At 34.0% G+C, this 25,942-nt stretch overlaps 3 protein-coding genes across 4 annotated transcripts; all 3 read right to left on the reverse strand.

Annotated features, from left to right (window-relative positions):
* Positions 1-1,577: 1,577 nt before the first annotated feature.
* On the reverse strand, positions 1,578-5,444 carry LOC108219784 (calmodulin-binding protein 60 A). Its single transcript, XM_017393297.2, has 7 exons — positions 4,319-5,444; positions 4,148-4,226; positions 3,793-3,845; positions 3,199-3,689; positions 2,941-3,101; positions 2,563-2,766; positions 1,578-2,447 (listed from the first exon to the last, which is right to left on the reverse strand). The coding sequence occupies exons 1-7, from the start codon at positions 4,423-4,425 to the stop codon at positions 1,824-1,826; spliced, it is 1,719 nt and encodes a 572-aa protein (XP_017248786.1). The 5' UTR covers positions 4,426-5,444; the 3' UTR covers positions 1,578-1,823.
* Positions 5,445-7,747: 2,303 nt separating this feature from the next.
* LOC108221086 (putative DNA glycosylase At3g47830) lies at positions 7,748-10,932 on the reverse strand. Of its 2 annotated transcripts, XM_017394987.2 has the most exons (5): positions 10,510-10,932; positions 9,623-9,823; positions 9,481-9,527; positions 8,207-8,263; positions 8,057-8,137 (listed from the first exon to the last, which is right to left on the reverse strand). In XM_017394987.2, exons 1-4 carry the CDS (start codon positions 10,858-10,860, stop codon positions 8,248-8,250), a joined length of 615 nt encoding a protein of 204 aa, XP_017250476.1. In that variant the 5' UTR covers positions 10,861-10,932; the 3' UTR covers positions 8,057-8,137; positions 8,207-8,247. The 2 variants fall into 2 exon arrangements, with proteins under 2 accessions (XP_017250475.1, XP_017250476.1); XM_017394986.2 differs by lacking the exon at positions 9,481-9,527 and having other exon boundaries at positions 7,748-8,137; positions 10,510-10,931.
* Positions 10,933-11,237: 305 nt separating this feature from the next.
* LOC108220051 (U-box domain-containing protein 38) lies at positions 11,238-13,077 on the reverse strand. The gene has a single exon (XM_017393693.2). The coding sequence runs from the start codon at positions 12,889-12,891 to the stop codon at positions 11,428-11,430; it is 1,464 nt and encodes a 487-aa protein (XP_017249182.1). The 5' UTR covers positions 12,892-13,077; the 3' UTR covers positions 11,238-11,427.
* Positions 13,078-25,942: the final 12,865 nt, after the last annotated feature.

A 25,942-nucleotide genomic window follows, 5' to 3' on the forward strand; every position in this document is an offset into this window, starting at 1 on the left:
TGATAGGTTTTGGAGGGAACTAACACATATTAATATAAAACTAGTTTAGGAGTCCATATGTACTCCTCTCTACTGAGGAGAGTCTTGCAGCTCCTGATTATTTAGGAGGGAGTAGAGAGGCTCTTGGAGTCAAATTTTACATCACATTCATTATAATATGACTTAGGGGGCAAGGTGGGGAGTCTCTTGCTGTTGCTCTAAATATAGTGTTTTCCGTTCAAATATTTTTTTAAATGAACTAGAGTCGAACCGGGTCTCCCGAAACAACAGACGATAAATCCATATACTCGTTTTTTAGATTATTTAGTTGCTCACGTAATAATTAAAACAAACTTAAAAAGGGTATCCAAAGTTGGGAGTGGAATTTAAAGATAAGATTAGACCCGGCAAATTTTCACACGACACGAAAACGACACGAAAATTTAGTGTTTGTGTTTGCATTTTGAGTACACGACACGAAAAGGTACACGACACGAAGTACACGACTGAGATGTCGTGTCGGTTTTGTGTTTACCCTTCGGGTACACGACACGAGGAACACGAAATAAATATAATTTAATGGTTAAATATTAATATTTAATTATAAATATGTATATTTATAATAAATATATGTATATTTTCTTTTAAAATAATACATAGTTTATAATATTGTAAGTGTAAATGATTTAAATATATATATTTCATACTATTTTGTAAAAAATTTGCCTAGAAATCTAATATTTACATTAATTTATATATTTATTTATATTTATATTTAAATTCGAATTTACACGAAACACGACACGAGAACGACACGAAAACGGAGGTACACGACACGAAAATACACGAATGCTAAACGGGTCGGTTTTGTGTTTGGCCTTTGAGTACACGACACGAAAAGGTACACGACACCAAAGTACACGATCTGCACGAATTGCCAGGTTTAGATAAGATTTATCTTGCAGGGCTGTAATTATCCCTCTGACAAGGAAAACATTAATAAAAGACAAATAAGAAAATTGAAAACAGAGATACATTGAAGCAAAACATAGTATCAACAAAGGCAACCAACAATGAAAACAGTGACACTGGAGATAAGTTAACAAGTGCACTTTGAAATCAGCTTCCGCATATTCCATTTACATTTCAGGCCAAGATATTTCCTTTTCAATCTCTTTTCTACTGCGTCAATATCCAGTGTATATCTTGTGAACCGTCAAAGGTCGCAAGTCAAAAATGAAAAACTCGAAAATTTACCATTCCTAAGAAAAAATTTGAGGAGATGGTATGATTATATTCCGAGAAGGTTAAGAATTAGGGGAAAAAACATTAGATTTTCACATATTAGAATTCACGATCTGAAAAAAACTGAACCGTGAAACTCAGAAACAAAGACATGGGTGCGATAATATGTAACACGAAATACAAGAATTTGACAAATATAGTAATACGGGATTCGGTTGTGGGGACCCGAAACATATAAATACAAAATTTCACATATATTTCATGACATGCTAAAACTTTTTAACAAAACTAAAATATGTATGAAAACAGAAAATTCTATCTAATGCTCAAGTTGTTGATTTGAAACACAAATATATGTGACAATCTTTCATTTATGCCAAGTGAAATAACCATTGAACTCAAATTTTGAAACAACAAAGCTACGACAATGCACACCATTTGGATCATTTACTAGTACAGTAACATATATGAAACCAAAAGAGAAGTCACAGCAGACAGAGGGTGAATATGCTACATCCATCACTAACCTATAAATCTTATTTCCATGACTGCACAGCTCGCCTTAAAGATGCACATGTTCTCCCTAACGTCTGGCATTCTTAGCCACAATACTCATTTGAAAATCCTGTCTGTTGCCATGATTTTCTTACCACGATCCTTCGTACTGAAACCAGTCTAAGAACGCTGAATAGCATTCTCCATCTCCTCTGAGCTTTGCTGATTGCCTCAGTTGCTGCAGATGGACCATGCAGAAATTCGCTGACTGCACTGTATAGATCAGCATCTGCACCATGTATACTGAGACCGGAAGTCTGAAAGGAACCAAGAGTATCGAATAATTGTTGATGATCATCCAGATGTAAGGCTTGGGTGATCGAGCCAGAATCACAGATATAAGAGCTACCAACAAGGTCTGCAGCACTCAAACTCTGGTCAAAATTGATTTCTATGGATTCAGCATCATGTAAGGCAAAATTATCTGCATTATTAGCAGGCCCCATGGAATAGAAAGATGTCATTACATCTGCAGTGGAGGCATCGAGTTGAGGTCCAATTTCAAAGCTGCCAACAATACCGGAGTTTAAGATATTTGTGTCATTTGAACTCCCAGCGATTAATGAGTTTGAGGGGTAAGAAACATTGGACAAGAGAGAAGATCCATCAAGAGCGACGACTTCTTCCCATTTCTGGAAAGCCAATATCACCAAGCTGCGGGCATCAGCCTAAAGACGGTACATATCATGAAATGTTACTGTAATATCTGAGGTTGAGCAGATAGATAAACGATAAAATAAAATGACTAATAAAAATAAACGTTGCAGGATGTTGGGAGCCCACCTTTTCAAGTTCAGACAGCTTATCAAAATGAACGTACTGGCCGTCTCGAAGCAACCCTGTAACTTGTCCGACAACATTAAAAACAACACCATTCTTAACATGTGATCTTGGAAAATAGGCGTACTCTCTCTTATCAAGTACACATGTCTTGGCATGATCAACAGCAGCCTCCCACACTTTAGTAGACATGCCTGAGCCAAGGATCTGCAGAAGCCGCACAATATGTACAGTATTAACTTAAATATCAAGATCTTTTGTTTTCAAGAAGTAAACACTATTTTATCCTCGCGTCTTTTTACAAAAGATAGGTGTGGAGAAAGAGACATCCCTTAACATACTAGTAATTATATTGGAAGGGAACTCAAAGCATATTCTTACATGCCGAAGGCGTCTGGGCTCTTGATATAGTAAAATCAAGAAATCTTTCACTGTATTAATTCCTTCCCTGCACAAACGCTTATGGAAAGCTCCTTCTTTGCCAATTTTTTCCAGTCTCCATACTTCATCAAACAAAGATGGGGGATAGTGCTTCCTGTACACTGCACAATAATTCAATTATTTTCACGTTTAATTCCAACCGCGGTTAAAATATTCCTGAATTAGTAATAAAAGAAGACAAAATGGTCCAGGACTTACATTCTCCACGGTGATCCCTAACAGTGAATGAATCTGTCTTTGCTTCTTTCACTCTAATTCCATCATAATTGTCCAGAACTCTAGCCCCAAGCCTGAACTTACGGCTTCTGGTCCAGCTTGAATTATCTTGAAAAGAGATAACACTGAGAATACCAATACCCTCCTCAAGATATATAACTGCATCCCCACTTAGAAGGGTCTTTTTCCCCTGCCTCTCCCTGACAAGGTTACTCACAAACTCCTCCTGTGTCCAGTTATCTCCCACACTACCATGAAAGTCTCCCTCAAGAACTACAACTTCAACCTTTGCTGAAGAAATAGGCCCATCGCGAACAACTTGTTCAGTTAGCGCATCAACTATAGCCACTCTCATGATATTACCTCCTTTCGCTTCAATACGAGATCCAGTATATACAGGCAGGGCGATAGTGTCCAAAAACTGTAATTTTAAGCTTCTTGCACCAGCAGGTTGCATCTCTTTACCAGAGTTCCTGAAAACAATACAACCATCAGATGCACTTATTAAGAGTACCATAAAGAGAAGTCTACCTACTCAGCAGAGAATATGCGTTTCTAGATACTCCTGCCCCTTACCTCTTCATGTCAGTCGTGTGCTTTTGCAAAGCCAACTCAACTTCCTCACTAACCTGTACCCCAGCAGTCACATCAGCAAATTATCAGTAACAATTTAGAGAATTATTGTAGCCAGTAATTATAAAACTAAAAATCAAAAAGAAAAAAACAGAAAAAATTACAGAGTATATTTGGGAAAGCATATGGTCATAAAAAAGACTTAAAACAACTAGTGTAGAATCAAAGAGTTATATATCCATAATTACAACTGTAATCTGTTCACCACAAATGGTTTATGCAAACAACATACAAGAAATATCAAGATTAGTAATATTTCAGTTGCAATGGAGAAAGATTATGTGTGGCATGCACTTACAACTCTGCGAAGAAGGGGCTCCAGAACTGGCTCCATATATTGCTGAATAGCTTGTAGCTTCATCGCCTCCAGCACCACACTGTATCAAGCACAATGATTACACATATCAAGCACAAACAAATAAGGAATGAAACAGGTGATTAATCATACATAGAAAGTTTCATGACTCACTTTCCAAAACAAGGAACCTTCCTCCGCTTACTATCATTGGAGGTTGAACCCTCCTCTTCCTCCGTTTTAGGCCTACCATCAAATTCCTGCTGCCGTTTGTGTGACATTTCTAGATATCCTCAAGAATCAAACTCTGATTAGTGGGGCCGAAAGCAGTGCAAAAGTACTTGGACCAAAAACATGCAAAGCAATATCTGAAGAAGACTTATGAATAATAAAAGAGATGGAATAATTTGAAAGCAATGGTAGAAGACCAAGTACATGAGTGAATATATAATAGCAAAATGATAAGAGGGGTAGAAAGAGTTAGAATAGAAAAGGTGTGCTGCAATAAATGAGCAAGGTACAAAAGTAGGCATTGAATGATAACACTCCAAGGTAGAGGATGTGCCTGCATTTGTAATCTTCTTAACCAAAACTCATGCAGGAAGCTTCTCTTACTTTCTTTTCATGCTTATCTCTGTTGATCATTAATGCACTGCTCCGTGCTGACGACGAAGCGCATTTACGCCAGAGATGAACATTTCAGCAGCTGTGTCATTGCCGGAAATATAACACTGTTAGTCTCCGACTACTGCAAACCATTTTTGGTATGTCAATTCAGTTTTTAGCTAAGGACTCTTCATGGTTGGAGATACGCACTATGGTTTCCGCAGCGTGAGTCTCATTTGAATTGTGTAACGTGGGCCCGTTGAATTTCGTACTTATTCAAAAGAGCCAATGCATATTCTTTGCAGTTGAAAAATTAGTAAACCATAAGTTTAAATCTTCAAGAAAATCAAACCGAACCAAATAGTTTTGCCCCAAAATCGAACCGACAAAAATTTATTAGTTCTGTTCAATTTTGCTCCCTTACTAATGTTTGTCGTTCAGTACTCTGTTATTTACGCTTATTATGCGCAAACAATATTTTAGTTAAAACTCACGATGTTTTAGCATTTAAATAAAATAACTATATAGGCCAACATTCCAGAGAGGGACTCCTTATATGGAGTTACATAGTGCGCCACTGTAAACCATCAATTTTATTATAAATTCTGTTATAGAATACATATAAAACGTGATTCTAATATAGAGTACTATAAAATATATCTATTTTAAGTAATTTAACACTTAAAATTTGATTTAAAAAATATATTTTCGAAACTGATTCTACAACAGAATAATTATAGATGATTATTATTCTGTTATAGAATCATGTTGAGATATTGCATAATTTTAGATGATCTTTGGAGAAAAAAAAATTGTATAACTTCGTTTTCGGTTTAATAATCAAAATTTGCAATTATATTTCATAAAAAATATAATAGAATATATATTATGTATATATTTATAATGGTGTGCTACGTAACTCCATATAAGAGGGTATGCTATGGAGTGCTACCCTAACTATATATATAAGATACAGGAAACAAGTTCTCGTAGGCTTTGGAATACCAACAATGACTCTACTCTTGTACCTGACACGTATTTCTTTTTGGAATATCCCTACTAAAAAGTCAGACATAATTTTTTGATAATTTGATCACAGACAATTTATAACAAGAGACATGACGAAATTTTGTAAAATAAAGAAAATGTTCGCCGTATTTATTGATATTCAAATATTTCTTCTTAAAACGTATTGATTTGACCCCCATAAGCGGAATCACCCTCCAATAGCATGTTGCCGCCAGAAACAAAACCCCATATTTCTTCTAGAGAATCTCCTAATTGTTCCAGAGCAACTAGAAAGAGATTCTTTAACCAGAAAAAATTCGGTTCGATGTAGGATACCTATCCAGAAGTTTTCGCAACTCAATCATATATGATGAAATCATCAAAGATTTGACCTTTTCAAACTCTATCTGTAACTCACTAGAGGCCCGGGAAACAAAGATAAGATGTATATGAACGAGATATCCGCAACAAGAAGGAAAAGGATTGAATAGAGGAACTCCCAACATTTGGCGATCTCAGGTGTGTAGATATCAACAGCGACTCATTATTTCGATGAATCATTTCTTCCAACAGAAGAAGATTATGTAAACACTTAATCGAAATCTTACGTATCGGATATTTGATTCAAAAGGGAGGAAGTAACTCTCACGACTATCACAATTTCAATCATAAATTTCATTCGCATTCCATTTTGTAAAAGATATGTCACCAGGCACCAGCAAAAAAGAAATTTCCAAAAAAAAAAAATTTGCTTTAAATATCCGTATATTTACTACAGAATTACCAAGAGAAACAAATGTGTACGGGCTGTATCAGTCAGTGAGTCAGATGTTAAAAGCAGAGAATCAGTATCATGGTTAATGATGCTAATAAAACTAGTATGCCTGTATAACCTGGTACATTTCTTGCTGGTTTATAGCAGATCATAGGATAAAATCTAGCCAGGATGATTGGTGTATTAACTTAATCTGTCACGGCAAGGAGTAGCAGATACTAATGTCAGGTACCTATTAATCATACTACAATTATTCTTCTTGCAATCATTCACAAACTCTAAAAACAACTGTAACATACCAACAAATGAAAAGCTCCGAAAAGTTGATCAAGTTCCAGTCTGAGTAAAGTCAAATATAATATACCTTAAACAAGATTAACTCAAACAACTTTTACCTTCGAGCTAACTCAAACCCAAAATCAAATTCAATATATTCTTATGAGCTAGGCTCCAGCACAATACTGACTGAAAACGAAATTAAGAAACAAAAGGATGGGAACATATTACAAAATTCAATAATATATACAGTACCTACTTCCAAAAGTAAAAAAACTGAATATACTTTTTGCATAGGTTTAAATTAACTGCAAAAGCTACTATTTACTGTAAAAGCTACTATAAAGGTTGCTCTGAAATTTAAAAAAAAAAAAAAGCTATGAATATTATTATCAGACTCTGCATACTCAAGTACTCAACAGGATTACTCAGATCGATTACACACTACTAACAAACCAAAGAAAAAATGCCTACCTTCATGGAAGCTTCCTATGGCTAACTGATAAAAAAACAAGATCAACTATCAAATATATTTGCATTATATAATTCTGTTTTTCTTGATTTCCCCAATTCATTTACCATCATGTTGTCACTTTTGATAAGTAGTGATGGCACACGGCAGAAAATTTGTCATCTTAGGTTCAGTTATGGATAAGGATGCTTATAAGCGTGACTCATTATATTTAGAGTCCTAAAACTATAGATATACAGATTCAGATAATATCTCCTGCCTCACATTACATTTTGTAGATGTATCTTTTCAACTTATTTAACTAATAGTTAATCTCTACATCATAGAACTACAGGAAACCTGAAGACTTTGACAGATCATTTAGCACAAAGGCGATTAAATCAATTAAAAGATTTTCTCGAACCCAGTTCATAACATGTTATTCTGATAGATCAGAGAACACAGGACAAGTCAACTTTGAAACGACTGACAAGGAGTAAATGATAGTCTGACATTGATTCAGCAATATGTCGAGTTCATTTGAACTTCCAGTATTATTTTGCTTAAAATTTAATCTATGACATACACAACTATAAACAGCACCAATTTTCTGTTAGTAATCCAGTCAACATTTGAGAATATCATGCTTCAAATAGTCAATTTATATATAATTCAGTAATGGGCATGAGTCAGATTCACTCTCCTCTTGATTACACCGTTTACTGGTGCATTTTTTACAGATCTTACCATGGGTGAACAAGAGACAGTTTAAATCAAATTTTAATTCATCTGGAATCCGCTGATTAAGATGAAGATATGTCTTTTTTGTATCAGCCACTGCTGGTACCCAACCAATAGCCTTAGCAATCTGTAAAACCTGCATTAGGTGTTCCACTGTAAGTAATCATCAATCTGTTGATTTCCCTGGACAAAAAGCCAAACTTACATGTGTGTCAACTGGGAAATCATCTCGCTGAAGGTTAAACATCAAAACACATGCCACCTGAAAACATTTTAGTCACAAAATTAAAAGAAACAATAAGGCCACATAATTGATAAAAGAATATTACTACTTACTGTACAGATGTGTGCAAAGTTATGCCAAAGAAAACTTTAGTGGTAAGCCAATTTCGATTTTTATACAAAACAAAATTCGAGGAGATTCTGCAGAACTCACAATGTTTGGTAAATAGAGATCACAGAAAAGATTGCATGAGACTAAGGAAGGCAAAAATAAGACATTTCCTGTCAGAATGTTTTCTTTAGCAAAAGTTCACATAATTTATGATAGCATTCCTTAATGCCTAAGTGAGAAATGTAAGTCTTCAAGCATGTCCATAGATATTTCAAAATAGCGATTGCAAAATTAGCACATAATACCAAGTCAACAAAGATTTATAGACTTGTGGGTGCACTAATCCTTCCATTATGAAAGATAACAAAATTGCTAATACAATTGAGCAATCTCTTCAACCTCTACAGGACTAATAAGAATCCTTTTTAGTTCCTGAAGATTGTCAGATCTTAAGTTGAATGTAACTTATTCGCTCATATAAAGACACTTATTATTACCAATCAAAAAGCTAAATATAAGCCTGATTTCTGCTCATGCTCCCAACTTGTATATCAGATTTACAGTCAGATAAGTAACACCATTATTATAATAAAATTAACAAAGGAATCACACTAAACTGTCCCAGTGCTAGCAGAAATTTAGGGAAATTGGAGCTGTTAGAATAAGACATAGTAAATTACCCAATGATCATTAATAGATTCTGGCTAACAAGGGTAATCTTAAAAGTACATAAATTTTGGCTGATAAAGTATTGTGTTCGCCACATTTTCCTTGTGTTCCAAAAAGATGATTTGAGCTGAAACACAATTTGTGATTGAAGGCTAAATTTTGGATGTGGAATAATCTTTTCTTCAGTTCAAAATTTTAAGTTTTCATTAATATCCGAAAGATTCTGCTAAATGCTGTCCTCAATTATATTTTCAACCGAATCTGCAATTAATGGTCTAATGCATACCTTCAAGTTAACATATATGTGCAACTATCATACTTAATGCTGTTCCGATATTATTGAGACGTGGCTTGATTAGATAAAGTGATCAACAAAAGTCTAATCTAAGGTCAGTTCAGATTGAACAAGAACTCTGGATTATTTTCTTTGCACCTTTCTATTATAACTGAACAATAGTTTACTAATTGCAGATAACCTGATTCTTCCTCCATTCAATATATTCTGTCTTCGAGCCAACTGATGCTGTCATATATTAACAGTTCAACACAATATGTAGTTAAAGCTTATCCAACTATAAAGAGGTGTTGAAGTTGACAAATAGTGGTGCCTATGTATACCGTTTTCGGTCCAATTCCTTTAAATTGAGAGAGCTCCTCCTTAATTTCATCAATTGACAAGTCTCTCAAGTACTCCAAGCATAACTTTCCTTTTTTCTCAAGTAAACAATTCAAAAGATTCTTGATGCATGCTGCTTTTGTAGGAGCTAATCCACCACATCTTATAGCATTTTCTATATGCTTCGCCTCAGCATCAGCAACCTTAGGCATCACAAAAAATAACAATAAGAGTATAAGACACAAGCAGTTCATTGTTCAATTAAATTAAGCAAAACATTTGGGACACAATATATGTCAGTGAAGTCATAATTCTCCTCATATAATATTAGTAATTACTAATAATTGTTTTAACATATTCTCTATTGATCAGAAGCCCATATACATATATGGATCACATGACATCACGATAATAATATCCGCAAATAGTAGCACCTTCACATTACTTGCAAGTTGAAACACATGATATGCACAGGACCAACACACAACAGTCTAAGCACAATGCTTGAGGTTTAAAAAAAACACAAGCCGCACTTACATGCGGGGAAGCCATTGTTTGAGTTATACTTTTACCAACATGCGAGGCCTTTTAAACATCTCACTGAAAAATGTGATGTTTTAGGCAATTTCCTCCACTAAAATGTGGTACTCTCAAGTCCTTTAACCACATTGCTCTCGAATCATAATCTATTTTCTTAAAATGCTTGAATTTGCTAATGTCCAAACTGAACTTGACCATCTACCTGACCGCTACTAACATCATATGGTTTCCATTAAATTAAAAAACAATACAAAATTAATGAAATATAATCAAATGAACTCAAACAAAATTATTAAAAATAATAATTAGCACTAACTAAGCCAAAAAAGTCTATGAGAAAAAAGCTTACACTTTGCCAAGTGGGATACAAAGATTTGAGAGAAGCAAAGGCCTTTCTAGAGTTAACATCAGTTGTGTTCTGGGAAAGTATAGTGCTCACCAACCCATCCAACACACTTTCCTTTTCTTCGTCGGAGCTCTCGCCGTTAAATGCCTCAGGCTCCGCCGGAGTTTGATTTCGCTGGTACTTAACGAACTCTTGAGGGAAGCCGTGGAGAGTTAGGAGGTCGTCTCTCACGGCCCGGCATTCTTCTGGACTGGGCCGTGGGTGTTCTGGATATGGGTCTTTGGTTTTGATCGCCGGCGGTGATGGCCGGACGGCGATCTCGCCTTGCTTTCTCTTAGTCCCTCGCTTCTGCATTTTTGTTATCGGGCTTTCAGCTGGGCCTTTAGGTTTTTATTCAAACTTCTTTGATGAAATAACAAAGACAAAATGTTGTGATCAAAATTAATTTCGTGCTTCCTCTCGTTCAATTATATATTTTATTTTTTTTGATAAATTTTTCAAGTATAATTCTAACAATTTTTATTTTTTTTAATAACTCTGACAATTTTTATTTGTTTTCTAGGCTATTTATTTCACTTACATTGAATCTATTCTAATAAAAGCGAGTTATAATATCCAATTAAATTAATATTTTTATTCATGTTATCTAAAATAAAAGTGTAAAATTCATTTTATCGTTATCAACAACTTTCATTTGAATAAAAATTCAGAAAAATATTTCAAAAAAAAAATCAGAAAAATGATATTTATGCTGCCATAAAAAGCGAATATTAAAAGGTTTAAACGTGAAGATTTCCAAAGTATATCAACCAAAAACGAACCTAAACACTAAACTTAACCGTAACAATAATACTAACTTATCTATCAACAACAGTAACTACAGTTTAATTAACTTAATCAACACAACTCGGTCTCATAAACTCAGTCGCAACTCGGTCCCATTTCCATCACTCGTTCCCAATCCACCTCCTGCTCAGCCTCCCTCCCTCTCAACACACTCAACATAAGTCTCACCCTATCTCGCCCGAGTTGACTCAGCTTCTTACTCAGCACCTCACTTAAAACCTCCCCTGCCCCACACTCCGCCGCTAAACCCTTGAATCTCATGTTCCGCTGACTCAGTGAGTACAGCCCCGCCACGCAATTCTCCCGAGTCGACTCAGTCTCAACTCGCCGCAACATCTCCACCATACTCTCCACCGCGTTGCAATGTAACATCACTGACTTGCACTCTGCACACCTGGCTAAGTTACATAGCACGAGTAACACTCTGTCTGCCACGTCATCGTTCTGTAACAAACTTAACAGAATCGAAACGGCTCCGAGTTTGATCATCTTGACTCGGTTACTCTGGATTAATGAGAGATTATACAGAGCCAGCGCCGAGTCGTTCCGAGTTCGCTCACTCTCGGATCGCAGCGCGTGTAACAGCGGCTCCAACGCGCCGAGAACTCCGATTGCCGTCCGGTTACCATCTTCCACGGCTAAACTGAACAAAGCGCCGGCGGCGTGCTCCTGAGCCTCAAAGAAACCGCCTTTCAGAACGTCGATCAGCGGCGGCACGATTCCCGACCGTACGATCTTCACTTTGTTGACGTTTTCAAGCGAGAGGTTGACAATCGCCGCCGCGGCGTTGGTTTGAACGCCGGCGAACTTCGAAAACAGCGCCAATCGTACCGCGAACATCATCGCCTCCGTACAAAGCGAAACCCTAGCCTCCTCGCTCGTCCTCGTCATCTCTCTCAGATGAATCAAGCCTTTCTTCTGATCCAACACATCAAGGCTCCTCAATTTCCGCAGAATCGCCTCCTCCTCCAACGAACTCGCGCTCGGAACCGTCTCATCCAACAACACCTCAACCGAATTCATCGACGACGATGACGTCACCGTGACGTTCGCAATCACAGACTCATCAGAACTCGAAGAACAAAAACTACTGCTCCCGTTCCGATTCATCACATTCGGCGCGTGAGGCACACTCGCCGGAGTCGCCGTGGGCTTGAAAGACCCCATGAGTGCACGTACTTTATTCTGTAAAGAGTAATAATCAGGTGCGGCAGGGGGTAGGACACCTACCGTGCGGCACCAATTGACAATAGTTGTTTTCAGGGCTAAATTGGGAATCAAAGCGTTGAAATCAGGGCAAGTCCCATCGGAGAGAGTGGGAGAGAAGGAGAGGTCACGGCAGACCTGAGCGGAGGTGCGTTCGTAAGTCTGGCCGGACGAAATAACAACCGGGTCAAACATTAACGACCCGGAAATGGGGCAAACGAACTCTTTTGGCGGATCTTTGATTCGGGTCTTGGGGGATGATGAAGAAGATGAGGGAGAAGAGGGCAATTTAGGGAGAGAGAATTTCCATCTGCGCTTGCTGTTTCCACCCATTTATATAGATACATACACTGATATGTGTAAGTATATACAGCAATGCGGATGCCAAATAAAAATGATGAATCTATCTGGATATACGAAGGGTGTTTAGTTTAGTTTAATAATTAAAAGCCAGGGGTACTTGTACAAGTAGGCGTAATTTAATTGATAGTAGCAGAAGCCAGAAGATGAAGGTGACTAGGACTGTTACAAAGAAAGGCGGCTTCATTTAACTCTATACAACAAATCTTTTAACTAACCATTTATTTTTAAACAAAAGTATTAATCAAATTCAAAAAGCTATATGATATCTACACCAATAATCGAGTCGAACAAACTGTATATTGCACTGTTCTCACAAAAAGACAATTAAACAATTTTTAAAAAAAATGTATATACAAATTTTCCCAAATTTTTTTATATACATAAGATGTGCAAGTATGTATTTTTATATCATATAAAATATTAATTGAGATAAAAATTATGGGACAGAAGTTGTAATTAATATTATAAATATCTAATTATGTAATATAAATATACTTTATGTTAAAATTTTGAAGTGCTTTGCATTTTAAGATGACGTCAATAGTTCAAAAGATGAAATTGTGGAGTTCATATTATTTATGCAAAATGATTGGGGTTAAACGATAACACAGATAGCTTAGTAGTGTCTGTCTCAATCTTTCATAGCTTACCTGAAATTTATATACTCTATCTCCTAAAGCCATGGAAGTGGAATCCATTTTCTTTTGTGGTTTTCCGTGGGTATTTTTTGATATCCATTTTCATAGTATTTTCTTTTTGATTTTCATTAATAAATAAAACATGAAGGTCAATTATAACAGTTTAAAATTAATTCAGTGGACTAAATCTTTCCAATTATTTGAAGGAATTGATTAAATAATTAAAGTTTGTCGAGACCAAACAAATGATTGTTACTTGTATTACTCTATCTTCAGAATAGTTGATTCAACTTTTATATATTACTTTTGGAGATTATTGGTATGATAAAAAAAGATAAAAAGTTGGGGGAAAAGATTAGCAGCAACAAAAAATGAGTTTGGATTGTAGTACAGACAAATAATACATGCAAAAGGGAGTCCACTTAATTGCATTTTTCAAAATTTTCCAATTACTGACCAATGGAAGAACGTTAATAAATTGGACACTATACAAAAGTTCCTCATCATTGATATAGGCTACCAAGCAATTTCATTATGCATTGTGTGACTGGTTAGTTACGTGGGCTATTGTTCTTTTAGTTTGACAGCTTATATAGACATGTAACTCGAAAAAAATCCACCTTACAGCTACATATTTATTTTTAATGAATCGTTTAACGAGTTGTAAATGACAAGTGATTTCTGAAGTGTTAGAATTGAAAACACAACAACAGTTAACGGTTAAGATTTAAAAATTCACAGGACCAAAAAAATTAGTATGTTTAAATTTTGGATGGATTATGATATCTTAATATTTAAAAACCAAATAATAATAAATTCTATAACATTGATATGAGGTTATTTAATTAAGTCTTTAAAATTATTCTTTTTCATCAAAAAAAAGTCTTTAAAATTTTTCTTAAATACTCTTCGGATAGAGAGTAACATTCTTAACCTTGCACATAAAATGGGAAGTATTCTCTCTACCACAATGATACACATCATGATCATAGAGTCAAAGCCGACCCCATAATATATATGTGTGTAACATTTATGGGAACAACATCACACCAAATAGAATCTTTATAATGCCTATAAAATAGAAACTAAACAGCATTGAGTTATCGGTATGGTAGTTTTGTTAATCCATGCGACAAGATATGGTTACATGCTGAAACCACATTCATGCAAACTTTTTGTTTTGATACTATCAATTTAAGCCTTTAAAAATTAAATGTGAACATTTTAAAAATTATTTTCAATAGTTTATATTTTTAAAATTAATTTCAAGTTATATTTTTAGAAATTTTTCTAATTATTTTCAATATTTTAAATTTTTAACAATGTATCTAATTATTCAGGTTTTTAAAAATTATTTTATGATTGAAAACCATTTTTATTTTGAAAAAAGGGGAGTAAAATATTCGGTTATTAACCCTGACAATATAGACAATTCTAAACGATATTATGTGAGCTTGCGGTCCTTGCATTGAGTGTTCGTTTCATGGGCCGGCAGATATAGAGTTCTCCAACTGGACTTTTGCCATACCATACAAAGTCATTAATATTGACAACTGCGGGCCAGGTGTGATAACATTTGGGGAAAGAAATTGCTCTAGGTGTATACACACCCTCCTTGATAGAGCTTTAATTCGAGTCGGGCTGCTCGCGAGCTCGCCCGGCTCGAACTCGTTTAACTGGGCTCGGCTCGACTCGTTAAACGAACCGAATTCGGACAAAAGTTTCGGCTCGCTTAATTAAACGAGTCGGCTCGACTCATGAAAATAAATGAGCCGAGTTCGGGTAGAGGTTTAGGCTCGATTTAGTGTAAAATTATACAAGTTGGCTCGCTCGACTCATTAAAACCGGCTCATGAAATTAAACGAGTCGAGTTCGGGCAGAGATTTAGGCTCGATTAGTTAAACGACCCGACTCGTTTAAACTTGGCTCGAATTAGACTCGGCTCGAAACTCGGCCGGCTCGGCTCGAATTACGGCCCTACTCCTTAAGACGTAAGAAGTAATGTTGATATTAAAAAAAAAGTTTAATTAAATTTATAATTACCGAGAATAAAAATACTATGTATGTTACATACTTATGTTTGGGCGGAAAATATTATTTTAATATAATTATTATTGTAGTATCAGTTATTACTTAACTAGTTTCAACAGTGGTTGGTATTTTGTTCAAAAAAAAAAGAAAAGAAAAGAGAAAGTGGTTGGTAGTATTGATATATGAACCTGTTTTTGTGTAAAATTATAATTTTTTGCATTTAGGAATATTTCCGGGCTGCCCTCCTGCAGTACATATCAGAGAGTATAGGGCAGAAGATACAATCCAGTCTCTCCTAATCAAATTTCTTTCGTTTGCAATATGCATTTTAACCATAACTCAAGAAGAAGATGTATCTTCTGATCTGAAAGAAAAATGCAAGTCCTCTTTTCTCTAATGTTATTGTATTTGGTTCGGGAGAATAAAATAGAATGAGATAGCATAGAAGGATTGCACAACAAACTGTCTTTTGAAGGAGAGAAGTAAGAATGGAAGAGAAGTTTCCTAAAATTTTGATAACAAATTTTATTTCAAAAATCCGAAAGATCAAGTAGAAGAGAAAGTGTCTTAACAATTTCCTTCCCCTCCACTGAAACTTGGGAGCACATAAAAAATTCATTTATTTTTTTAAATTTATTTTTTCTCCTTTTTTCTTTATTTTCCCTTTTTTTTTTCATCTCTTCTTTTCTCTTATCTCCCTAACAAATTTGGAGAACATCTTGTAAATGGCAGCTAATAAATACGAAAGAACTTAATTTTCAATGTATTGTCTGCCTATATGCAAGTCGACATTCAGCAGTAAAATTATACCAGCTGAAGCTTGCTGCGCATCTTATATATATATACAACCCATGGATCTGAAGAAAACTGAACTAAACCGGCTGTGCTTTTTTCGTCTTCTGGATTTTCTCATCTGTAATTCTTAAACATATTTATACACCAGATTTCTCTGAGCCTTAATCCCATGACCTAAGCTATTAGGTTGTGTTCACCGAGTGTAATGGCATTTGTATTAATATTTAGAGAGATCAGAAGAAATATTTAAAAAATTTAATTATTTCTGCGTTCATCCATTTCATACCAAATTACAGCAGTCATAAAGCACTAACATAAATCAGCAACACTCACACACCAATATACATGATAGATGACTACACATAGACTGATGCTTAAATACTTGTTTGAGTGATTATTAATTATCTGTTAGTCCTTATGGATCGATTACGAGTGGAAATATGGTTAACATAATTAAGTGGATCAGTAATATTCGCCCCTAAATAGATATAAATCATATGTTATACAGAAGACAGGGAGAAAAACTGATATAAATAGATCATGGAGATCTTCATTCTTAATGAAATACATATATGGATCCATACTAATAAAGCAGGTACAGGTTTAATGATCTATATGCATGAAGAGATGGATGGACCTGGATCATCATTCATCAGCAGATGATGATGATCACATAATTAATCTACTAATTAAGACAAACAACAGACAACTTACATAATTAATAAAGCCACGTATCCTCTTAACATAAACTTAACTGAGAAGAGCTCATTATCCAGTACCACACCATAAATTAAAAAACTAGCTTATGAAGATTGGAAGGAAGGAGCTGATGATCGGACCGAGATGCTTGATTCCCCACACGACAGAGAGACAGACAGACAGACGATGATGATAAAGCTTTAACTAATTTGTTGGAACAGAGCTTAATGAGGCCAGGATCCGTGTTTGAGACAAAGCTATAAGTTTGTTGATAGGAGGAGGAGTAGTGGAAGATGCATGATAGAACGATGAGCTGGGCTGGGGAGGTTGGTGAATGAAAAGGAAACAAGTAGGGCTGAGGGTGTAATGATGGTGGTGTGGCAAGTGCAGCCACAACATCATCATCATTTTGCCTAATGTTTCTTTCTTGCTACCTGCCCTTTGTGTTTATATATATTAACGCCCCATCTATACTTTTTTATTTAATATTTGTAAATACACTAATACAGTATATACTATACATAATACATGAGACCTAGTGACATGAGTGCACACCCACGGAGTACACTGTGAAAGTTTATTACTCTCTGTTGTACTATATTGTATGAGTGAGTTTGACTAACCCGTTTTTTAATTATTGAGTATTTGACTTCGGTTTTGATCACACAAGAAGTGATAGTGAATATATATTAATTCGGTCGGTTTGTCTAGGTATCTTCATGTGTAACGCCTAAGCCATAATTGTTATGTATAGTTTATTTTAGTTGGGTGTGATTTTTATATATATGTAAGAATTCATTATTATTATGAAATATGAATTATTAATCACAAAAAGTTATATTTATAAAATTTAATGTTTAGCGTGTCCAAACGACCATCATAGAAAAATCATTATAAATTATGAAGTTGTGATATATGAATGTATTATTGTAATTAATAATTTCATACGGAATTATAAATGCAAATGTTCATTATTTTTAAGACTCTAGAAAGAAAAATAGTTCATATAAAATAAGGTAGAGCGAGTAATATATATCTTCCAACCATTTTTTAAAAAGTTAAAATTATCTTTCAGCTCCTTATATTTAAATATTCTACAACTATTTTTTAAGAAGTTAAAATTATCTCACACACCTTAATTCAAGAGGAACCAAAACCATTTATTATCTCATTTTTCTATATATGATATTTAAAGTTGTTCTAGACAATTATATGAACACGTTTTAATGTTATAGTATGCATGCCGGAATATAGCTTGATTAGATATAGTACATTAAATTAAACATGTAAAATATTACGTAAAATTTGTTAAATTTATGAGACATTTTGATCCAATAATATTGGTATGTTGGTTCACTATATCATAAAAATAATATGTTACTATTATTTCATCTTATTATAAATAAAATATGTTATTTCAATATGATAATCACCTTATATTATTGAAATTATGAAATTTATACATGTAAATTTTATTTATATCATAATCACTTAGACTTTGCTAAACGTAAGTTTAGAGATGCGCTAGCCGACGTTGCCTTTAATTACTGTGTCTTTGCTAGCTCAAACCCTAGCCCTAACCATTTTAGATAGCCAGCAGTAACACAGGACAATCTCACTAATTTAGGCCGCTTGTCTGTTGGGATATACGGATTTATTATCTGTGACAATTTCTATCAATTTATTCTACCAATTAAACTCTATAACGTTCAACAATCTATTTTCTACTGCACAAGATATCAAATATCATTGATCATGATCTGTTTCTAGCTTAACGATAGTTGGTACTCATTTCTCTTCTGGTAAATAATATTGTGTACCTAACAATAAATAAATCATTTTAACGTGTCCATATATTTTGACACTAGAAAAAAGTTATTCTGCACCTTTTAAAACATATAAACAATTATTTTCATGAAACATTATTCTAAACATACATATATTATAGATTATAATTAGTAAGTAGAGTAAAGTTGTGTGAAGACCGTTTTTTGTTAGAGATTATGCATCTTCTGCGATCAAATCATCATAAAAATTATTATTCTATTCAAATATGGAATCCACATTTAAGCCGAAGTCTTCGAGTACCTACCATAACTTTTTATTTAATTATAAATATTATTTTTGATCATATATCAAGATCTATTTATTTTAACATTAATTTGTAAGTAATCTTAATCATCATCATTAATTAATTTTTATAATCATAAATATCATTTTTTTTGCTTATTAATTATATTTTAGAACATAACATCCAACTATTTATAAAAATAATTATGTTGTATGTGCGACGTACGTGTTGATTATATTGTATAATATAATTCGCACCAGGTTATCGCATATCTGAAAATATTGGAGGACAAGAAAAACTAAAATTAAAATATTCAGATTATATTTATATTTTTTTTAATTTTGAAAAATGTGACTAAAATACTCCACTTTAAACAGACTTTATATAATTTTATTCTATTTTATAAAGCATGTACATTAGTAGTATTATTTCAGTGAAAATCTAAAAATTATGACATGTTTTACAGAATCTATATATTACAGCGTACTTGTCAAATAAATGATTTTTCTAAGATTTTCAGTACGGCCTCGATGTTTATATTCGTTCAATTCAACCTTTAAAGTTTATACATCGAGGCCGCATCAGAATATTTATCAAGCCTCGAAAGCTAAAAGTCATTAAGCCTAATGTTTAAATGACACATCAGATATAACCGCAAATAAGAAAGAAACGTACAATACATCCAGAGCGCGTGATAAGGAAATTCCTTTTCTTTTTTTATTGTCCTTTTTCGTATGTGTGGGGGGAAAGAGCGTGATAATTAAATTCTGAGCGTTATATAATTTGGTCAACATGAAAGAAAACGGGGCCAATTATAGTAAAAAAAGTGCTTATATAATGGGGATAAGCGTGGGAGTCGCAGGAATGCTTAAGCTTTATAGGGCAGAGAGATATAAAGTCCAGAAGACATGGATATTATAATAAGATTATGCATCATGCATGTGACTGCAAAAAATCAAAAACCTAGACCACTGCTAGGGTAAATGGCAGAGGAATATCACTGAATAATAGGAAGAATGTCAGCAGAATATCAGAGGGAATCAAACTTTCACAAACTGTACATTTGCTAGATGTATATTGTGTATATTCGAAAAAGCCTTTGTTCTTTGGAAGATCCGGGGTGAGCATGGCTTATTGGCTTCATTGGTTTTAATGCAAGTTATGCGAAAACACAGTCTTTATTAATTTGAACTGTCAAAATTTGATTGAAGTTGTTATTAAAAACTTGAATTGTCTGTGGTTTATATATAGCATCAATAAAAATCACACTCCGAGCCTCAATCATTTCACAAATTTATAGACTTATAAGTTAATGGTTATGATAATAGATATTGGTTGTATGAATTTGGTGTATTTACTCATGTGGTTATCGTAAATGCAAGGGGTTCATTATTATTAAAAGATGTAAGGGGGCACATCGTAGAGAAAGCAAATAAATATTGTGAGATCAAGTTCTCCAACAAAGTCCAGAGTCGAGGATTAGCACTCTGATATCCCATACACAACTTATATGCTGGATTTATTTTTGGTGTAAAATATACTAATGAGAGGAGCCAATGAATATATCATCGATTCCAAGAGAAGAAAAAAAAAATATGAGGGTACTGAACTACTGATCAGAAACGCACCATGGAGGTTCTGAATGCGTTTCCACGAAGGCACTTTAACTGTTTGATAATATATAATAGTGGAGCTAGGACAAAAGATTCTGCTTGTCTTTTACTTTAATTCTAAACTATGGGGAATAATCTAATTAGCAATCCTCTGCCTAATCAATCCATGTTTGACCCTCATAAAGTTATCTCTTCCTGCCTCACCAAAATATCGCAGGGAACAAGTGCACCCTTTACTTTCACTTTCAATCTACTCATTCTTTGTTTTCAAACTTCTCGGCCATGAAAACAAGTGGCAAAAGGAATGTCTCACAATAACCACCTAGGTAAAAAAAACAGGCATGACAAAAACCGGATCTGAAATCCGAAAGTTTGAATGTATCGAATCTGATTTTTCGAATTTAGATTTGGATTTAATTAAAATGCTTAGAGCATCTCCGACCATTAAAAGTCTTTAGCTAAAAACTTAGTTGACTTACTAAAAATAAAAATTATAGCAGCGTTAAAAAAACGACACTCCAACCATATCAAACCCTTTCTATAATTATAACCAACTTCCTATGGATGACTAAATTTGTCGAAACTCTACATGTCTGTAAGAAATCTGTAGGAAGATTACACATCATTTATTACAATATTAAACTGATATATTCTATTTATAACAATCAAAATATTAATAACATACTATTTTTAAATTATAACCAACCAATGTAGCCAATACCATCGAAGCATAATGCATTACAAATTCAACAAATTTTACATAATGTCTTACATGTCCCAATTTAGCCAACGATTATGGGCAACGCCGTTGGAGATGCTCTTATTATGGGACGGAGGGAGTACATATTTAGATAACTCATGCGGATCGACAAGTTTTTACAAACATTTATTCCTTAGTTCAAATATTTCAGTTTTCTGGTTTTGGTAATTTTAATTTTCTTCTCTTGTTTCCTTGATCACAGTCTAATTTTAGCTTCATGACGTGAATGATAACCCCAAATCCCGATCTTGGCCTTCCTCCAAAGTGTGATTATGTCTTGCGGTGTAGCGACCTATAAAACAACATCGGAGGGGTGTTTGAACCCGCGGCACCTCCGGCGTGAGAATAAGAGAGGCTTCAGAAGGTAGTTGAGGGAAAATGTAAGCTATGTATGAATGTCGGGGGGTGAGTGTATGAAGATGGCTGCCTGAGTGTATAAGTTTTAGTCTATTTATCCTTAAGCCTCTAATTATTGGCCTATTTATACAAAGATTATAGGGTTTAAGGATGTGTATTTGAATCCCGACGATACACCTGTATCGGTTGAATTCTCTACAAGTGTCCAGGTTTCAGCTGAGGAATAGTATTTTGGAATGTTCTGAAATTTATCTTTATCGTGTTAATAGTTGACCGTTGTGTGATGTATTTATCATTTGTAGTTTCTGTTTTTAACTTGTGCAGCAAGTATCGATTTTAGAGTTATATAATTGGTCGAGTGAGGGAGCCAATTGACTATTGTGGATCCCGATTCGACCCGGACTAGGCTCCCTGGGAGGACTGGTGTGCCCCCAACCCGGATTGACTGTCTTGATGGAGTTATGGGACTCTTCCCGAGTTGAGCATGTCTCCAGGATTGTATTCTTACAATATATCCTATCAGTTGGGATTATATTCTATCAGTGAAAATAAAATTTCGGATATCTGCTGGAACCAAAGAGCTGGGATGGAGGTACAACGACAGCAGCAGGGATACTTACCCAACTGCATTCTATACATATATAATAAGTTTAAAGTTAATTATGTTCAAATCTCTCCTATTTCTTGTTAAAGGCTAGAGTTTCATTCTTTCTAGAAGTATATTTTATCTGTGTTTTCCTATTTTGTAAAAAAATTATCTAATATTCTATCATGGTCAAATCTCTTAATTTCTCGATGGCGACTAGATTTCCATTTCTTCCAGTTCATAGAGAAATATATTTTACATGTATTTTGTAAAAAATCTATTTATAGTCTCATCAACTACTTCCTTAATTTTTTTTATCCCACTATCATAAATTACTTGACGAGAGCAAGCACACTTTAAGACAAAAAGATACAATTAGTAAATACTTAAACTAAGTGGGAGAGGCATAACCTCGCATAGTCATATCGCAGGGCGCAGGCTATGGACTTGGGAAGTAGTTTAAGTAGCACCCCACCAGGCACTTTACAACGCTTCCTTCGTTGTAAAGAAATGTACTAACTGGAAAGGGGGATAAATTTGAAGAACATGCGTTCAATTTCGAGAATTTAGAAGATCGACAAAAATGAAAGGTGATTTACTTAGGGTGACCATGCACAAATCAGAATTAAGATACTTTATCTGCATATTCATGTACATGTTTGCAGTGGCGGAACCAGAGGGGGCTAGGGGATGCTAGAGCCCCCCTAACCTCGAAAAAACAATGTATTTTTTTTCAGCCCCCGCTGAATTAGTGTGATGTTAGTATAATGTTTTTTAGCCCCCGCTGAATAGAGGGACTTATTGGAAAAAAGGGAAAAAAAAGCACTTAGTCTGAAAAGAGTCTAATTAACAAATACATTCAAACTGAGAGCAACTCCAACAAACTCCTTAACTTTTCTCTCTAAAAATAATATAAACAATCAACTCTTAAATATTTAAGAAGTAAATTACTTAAATACTTTATATATGCTCTTTGGATCCAAAGGATTTCTCTTTACTAGACCTGGAGTTGTTATCAAATGAGTTAGAGAAGTTTATCTATGATGTGAGAGCGGATAATGATTAATTTGGACTTCAAAGTATAGAGAATCTTTCTGTCATGATGGTTAAGACACACAGAGACCGTGCTTATCTCTTTAGTTTATCTTCTAGTTGAGTTAGCTCTAGTTTTACTCGTTGTCATTGCTATTGTTGAGAGAGTTTTTTCTGCTATAAAAACAATCTAGACTTATCAGCGTAATAGGATGGGAGATGCATGACTGAATGATAGTATGATGATATATATTGAGAAAGTTATTTATGCAAGTATAGATGAAAAAATATTTCAGCCCCCTAACTTTTAATCCTGGTTCCGCCACTGCATGTTTGACTTAATTTCAAAAGCACCGCTTGGATGTATAGGTCAAGAATACGTGTGAGTAAAGAAATTAATTATAAGTCTTTTAGTTTGTATAAGTTTTGGTAAGTTTAAAATTCCAATTACTTTTATAAATTATTTTTATATTTCAAAATTGATTTTAATATATAAGATCATTTTAAGAAATAATTGATTCTATTTATTAATATTAATAGTTATTTTATATCTAATATATAGATTATGAATTATCTTTCACTCATAAATAACTTGGCTTTTATAAAATATAAATACATTATTTTGAATGTTATAAAATGACTACATAAATTAGAAACTATTATTGGGCCACAAAATTTAGCCGTCGACAACCCCAAAAATCAATACAACTCTCTCCCCTCTCTGTTTTGTAAATACTACAACAAAACGGTATTTACGATCCAAATTAAGCCTAAAATCAGTAGCAAGTTTTAAAACAGGTTCCTACACTAGTCGTCCACTGGTCGAGGGCTCCCTTTTGTTGATGCTTTTCCAAATAAACATCCTCCCTTCGTCAGGTTTGTCAGGTTTGTTGACGTACTTATTTTTGCGGATTATTAGTTATTTCTAAGATTTTGGATTTATATTTTGTTGTGTTTTGTTTTGTTGTCATGTTATTTAACAATGGTTTCCATGGTGTACGAAAATTTTGTAAAGGTGGACTCGATGGTGGAATTACGGTGGATAAGAGCTCATCTTTCAAAATAAAAGATTGTTCGATTTTTAAGAGTACATGAAATTTTTTGTTGGTGAAACTGATATTTCTTGAATATTGTTGTTACGTGCTAAGGTCGATTGAAATGTTATTATTTCAGAAAAGTTAAGATGGATTGGGATATTATTATTTTTCAGAAAAATGTTCGATCAATCTTTGTAATCATTTTTAGTTTCAAGAATATTTATGGTCAATTTGAAACGCAATTGAAAACAGTACTACAATTCTTTATTTAAATTGTTTATTTATTTTTAAACAAGGTTATATTGTCAGTCGAGAGTTTGTCCTCATTGAATTTCAAATATTTTAATAAGTTGTTCTATTTATTTGTAAAAAACGAGAGCTAAAATGACACTTAATCTTAAAATCAATGTACCAAATTAAATGAACTTTTGCAGGTATTTATAAAACACGGCATGCCTCTTATTTGATGATTCACAATTTCAAAAATATGTGAACGGTGTATTTTGCAGGTTTTTACAAAGTGTAGCATGCTCCTTGTTCGATGACTCAGTTTCAAAAATATATGAACCGTGCATGACCAATGACGAATATTTATTTATTGTTTCTCTCGAATTATTGATTCTTCCTATAAAATTTTAAAATGGTTGGACGACCCGTTTAGCAATATCTTATTGTATTATAGTATTTTTCTCGAATGCTCTTTTTCAAGAGAGTCTCCCGCCTGTCTGGATTTTAATTTAATATTAAATGATCTGTTTTTCTAAATTCTCAAATTATGAGAGGACGACTACGGTATATTACTTCCTACATTGAACATTTAATAATAGATTTGAAATAGTGGAAGAGATTAATGGGTTTAATAGTATTTTATATTATTATAAAATAGATATAGTTGAACAAAATAATGAGCATGATAATGTTTTATATTATTTAAAATTATTATTTTTGAGAAGTATAGAAATAAGAAAAACATCCTAATATAGGAATTATATAGATTTGAAGGGGACGGAGGAATTAACTTTTATATAGACCATGATCAAAGTGAGGAGCAAATTTTAAAAGGAACAGAGTCGAATTATACAAGGGAGGAGCAAATTTTAAAAGAAGATTATATAAATAAATGCATCCTCCGGATGAAGTTGTAAGGTCTATATGCAAAAATCCAACACTCGTAACTTTTTTTGGGATGATCATCAAAATATATTAGGAAACTGAAAAAACTGTATAATCACCCCATGCACCCTCTCTATCCGAATTTCGGTGTCCCGTGGTCCCCTGTTTTGAATATATCTATTAAAATTATAAAGCCTACTGCGTTTTTGGATACCAATTGTCTACTTTGTCCCTCTGTTTTTTTGGGTATTTTCAGTATATTGCCACTCTATACAGCCTCATTATACTG

Source organism: Daucus carota, chromosome 5, assembly GCF_001625215.2.
Source record: "Daucus carota subsp. sativus chromosome 5, DH1 v3.0, whole genome shotgun sequence".
Taxonomy (NCBI): Eukaryota; Viridiplantae; Streptophyta; class Magnoliopsida; order Apiales; family Apiaceae; genus Daucus; species Daucus carota.

Bases quoted from the DNA above. Each gene is read 5' to 3' on its own strand.
- LOC108221086 (XM_017394986.2), bottom strand. From the start codon at position 10,860: ATGCAGAAGCGAGGGACTAAGAGAAAGCAAGGCGAGATCGCCGTCCGG. The intron at 8,264-9,622 runs GTATACATAGGC...AAATGTTTTCAG, and splicing joins AAGGAATTGGACCGAAAACG to GTGGCATGTGTTTTGATGTT. The intron at 8,138-8,206 runs GTAAGTTTGGCT...CACCTAATGCAG, and splicing joins ATTTCCCAGTTGACACACAT to GTTTTACAGATTGCTAAGGC.
- LOC108220051 (XM_017393693.2), bottom strand. From the start codon at position 12,891: ATGGGTGGAAACAGCAAGCGCAGATGGAAATTCTCTCTCCCTAAATTG.
- LOC108219784 (XM_017393297.2), bottom strand. From the start codon at position 4,425: ATGTCACACAAACGGCAGCAGGAATTTGATGGTAGGCCTAAAACGGAG. The intron at 3,690-3,792 runs GTAAGGGGCAGG...TATTGTTTTCAG, and splicing joins CACACGACTGACATGAAGAG to GAACTCTGGTAAAGAGATGC. The intron at 2,448-2,562 runs GTGGGCTCCCAA...TACCGTCTTTAG, and splicing joins AGCTGTCTGAACTTGAAAAG to GCTGATGCCCGCAGCTTGGT.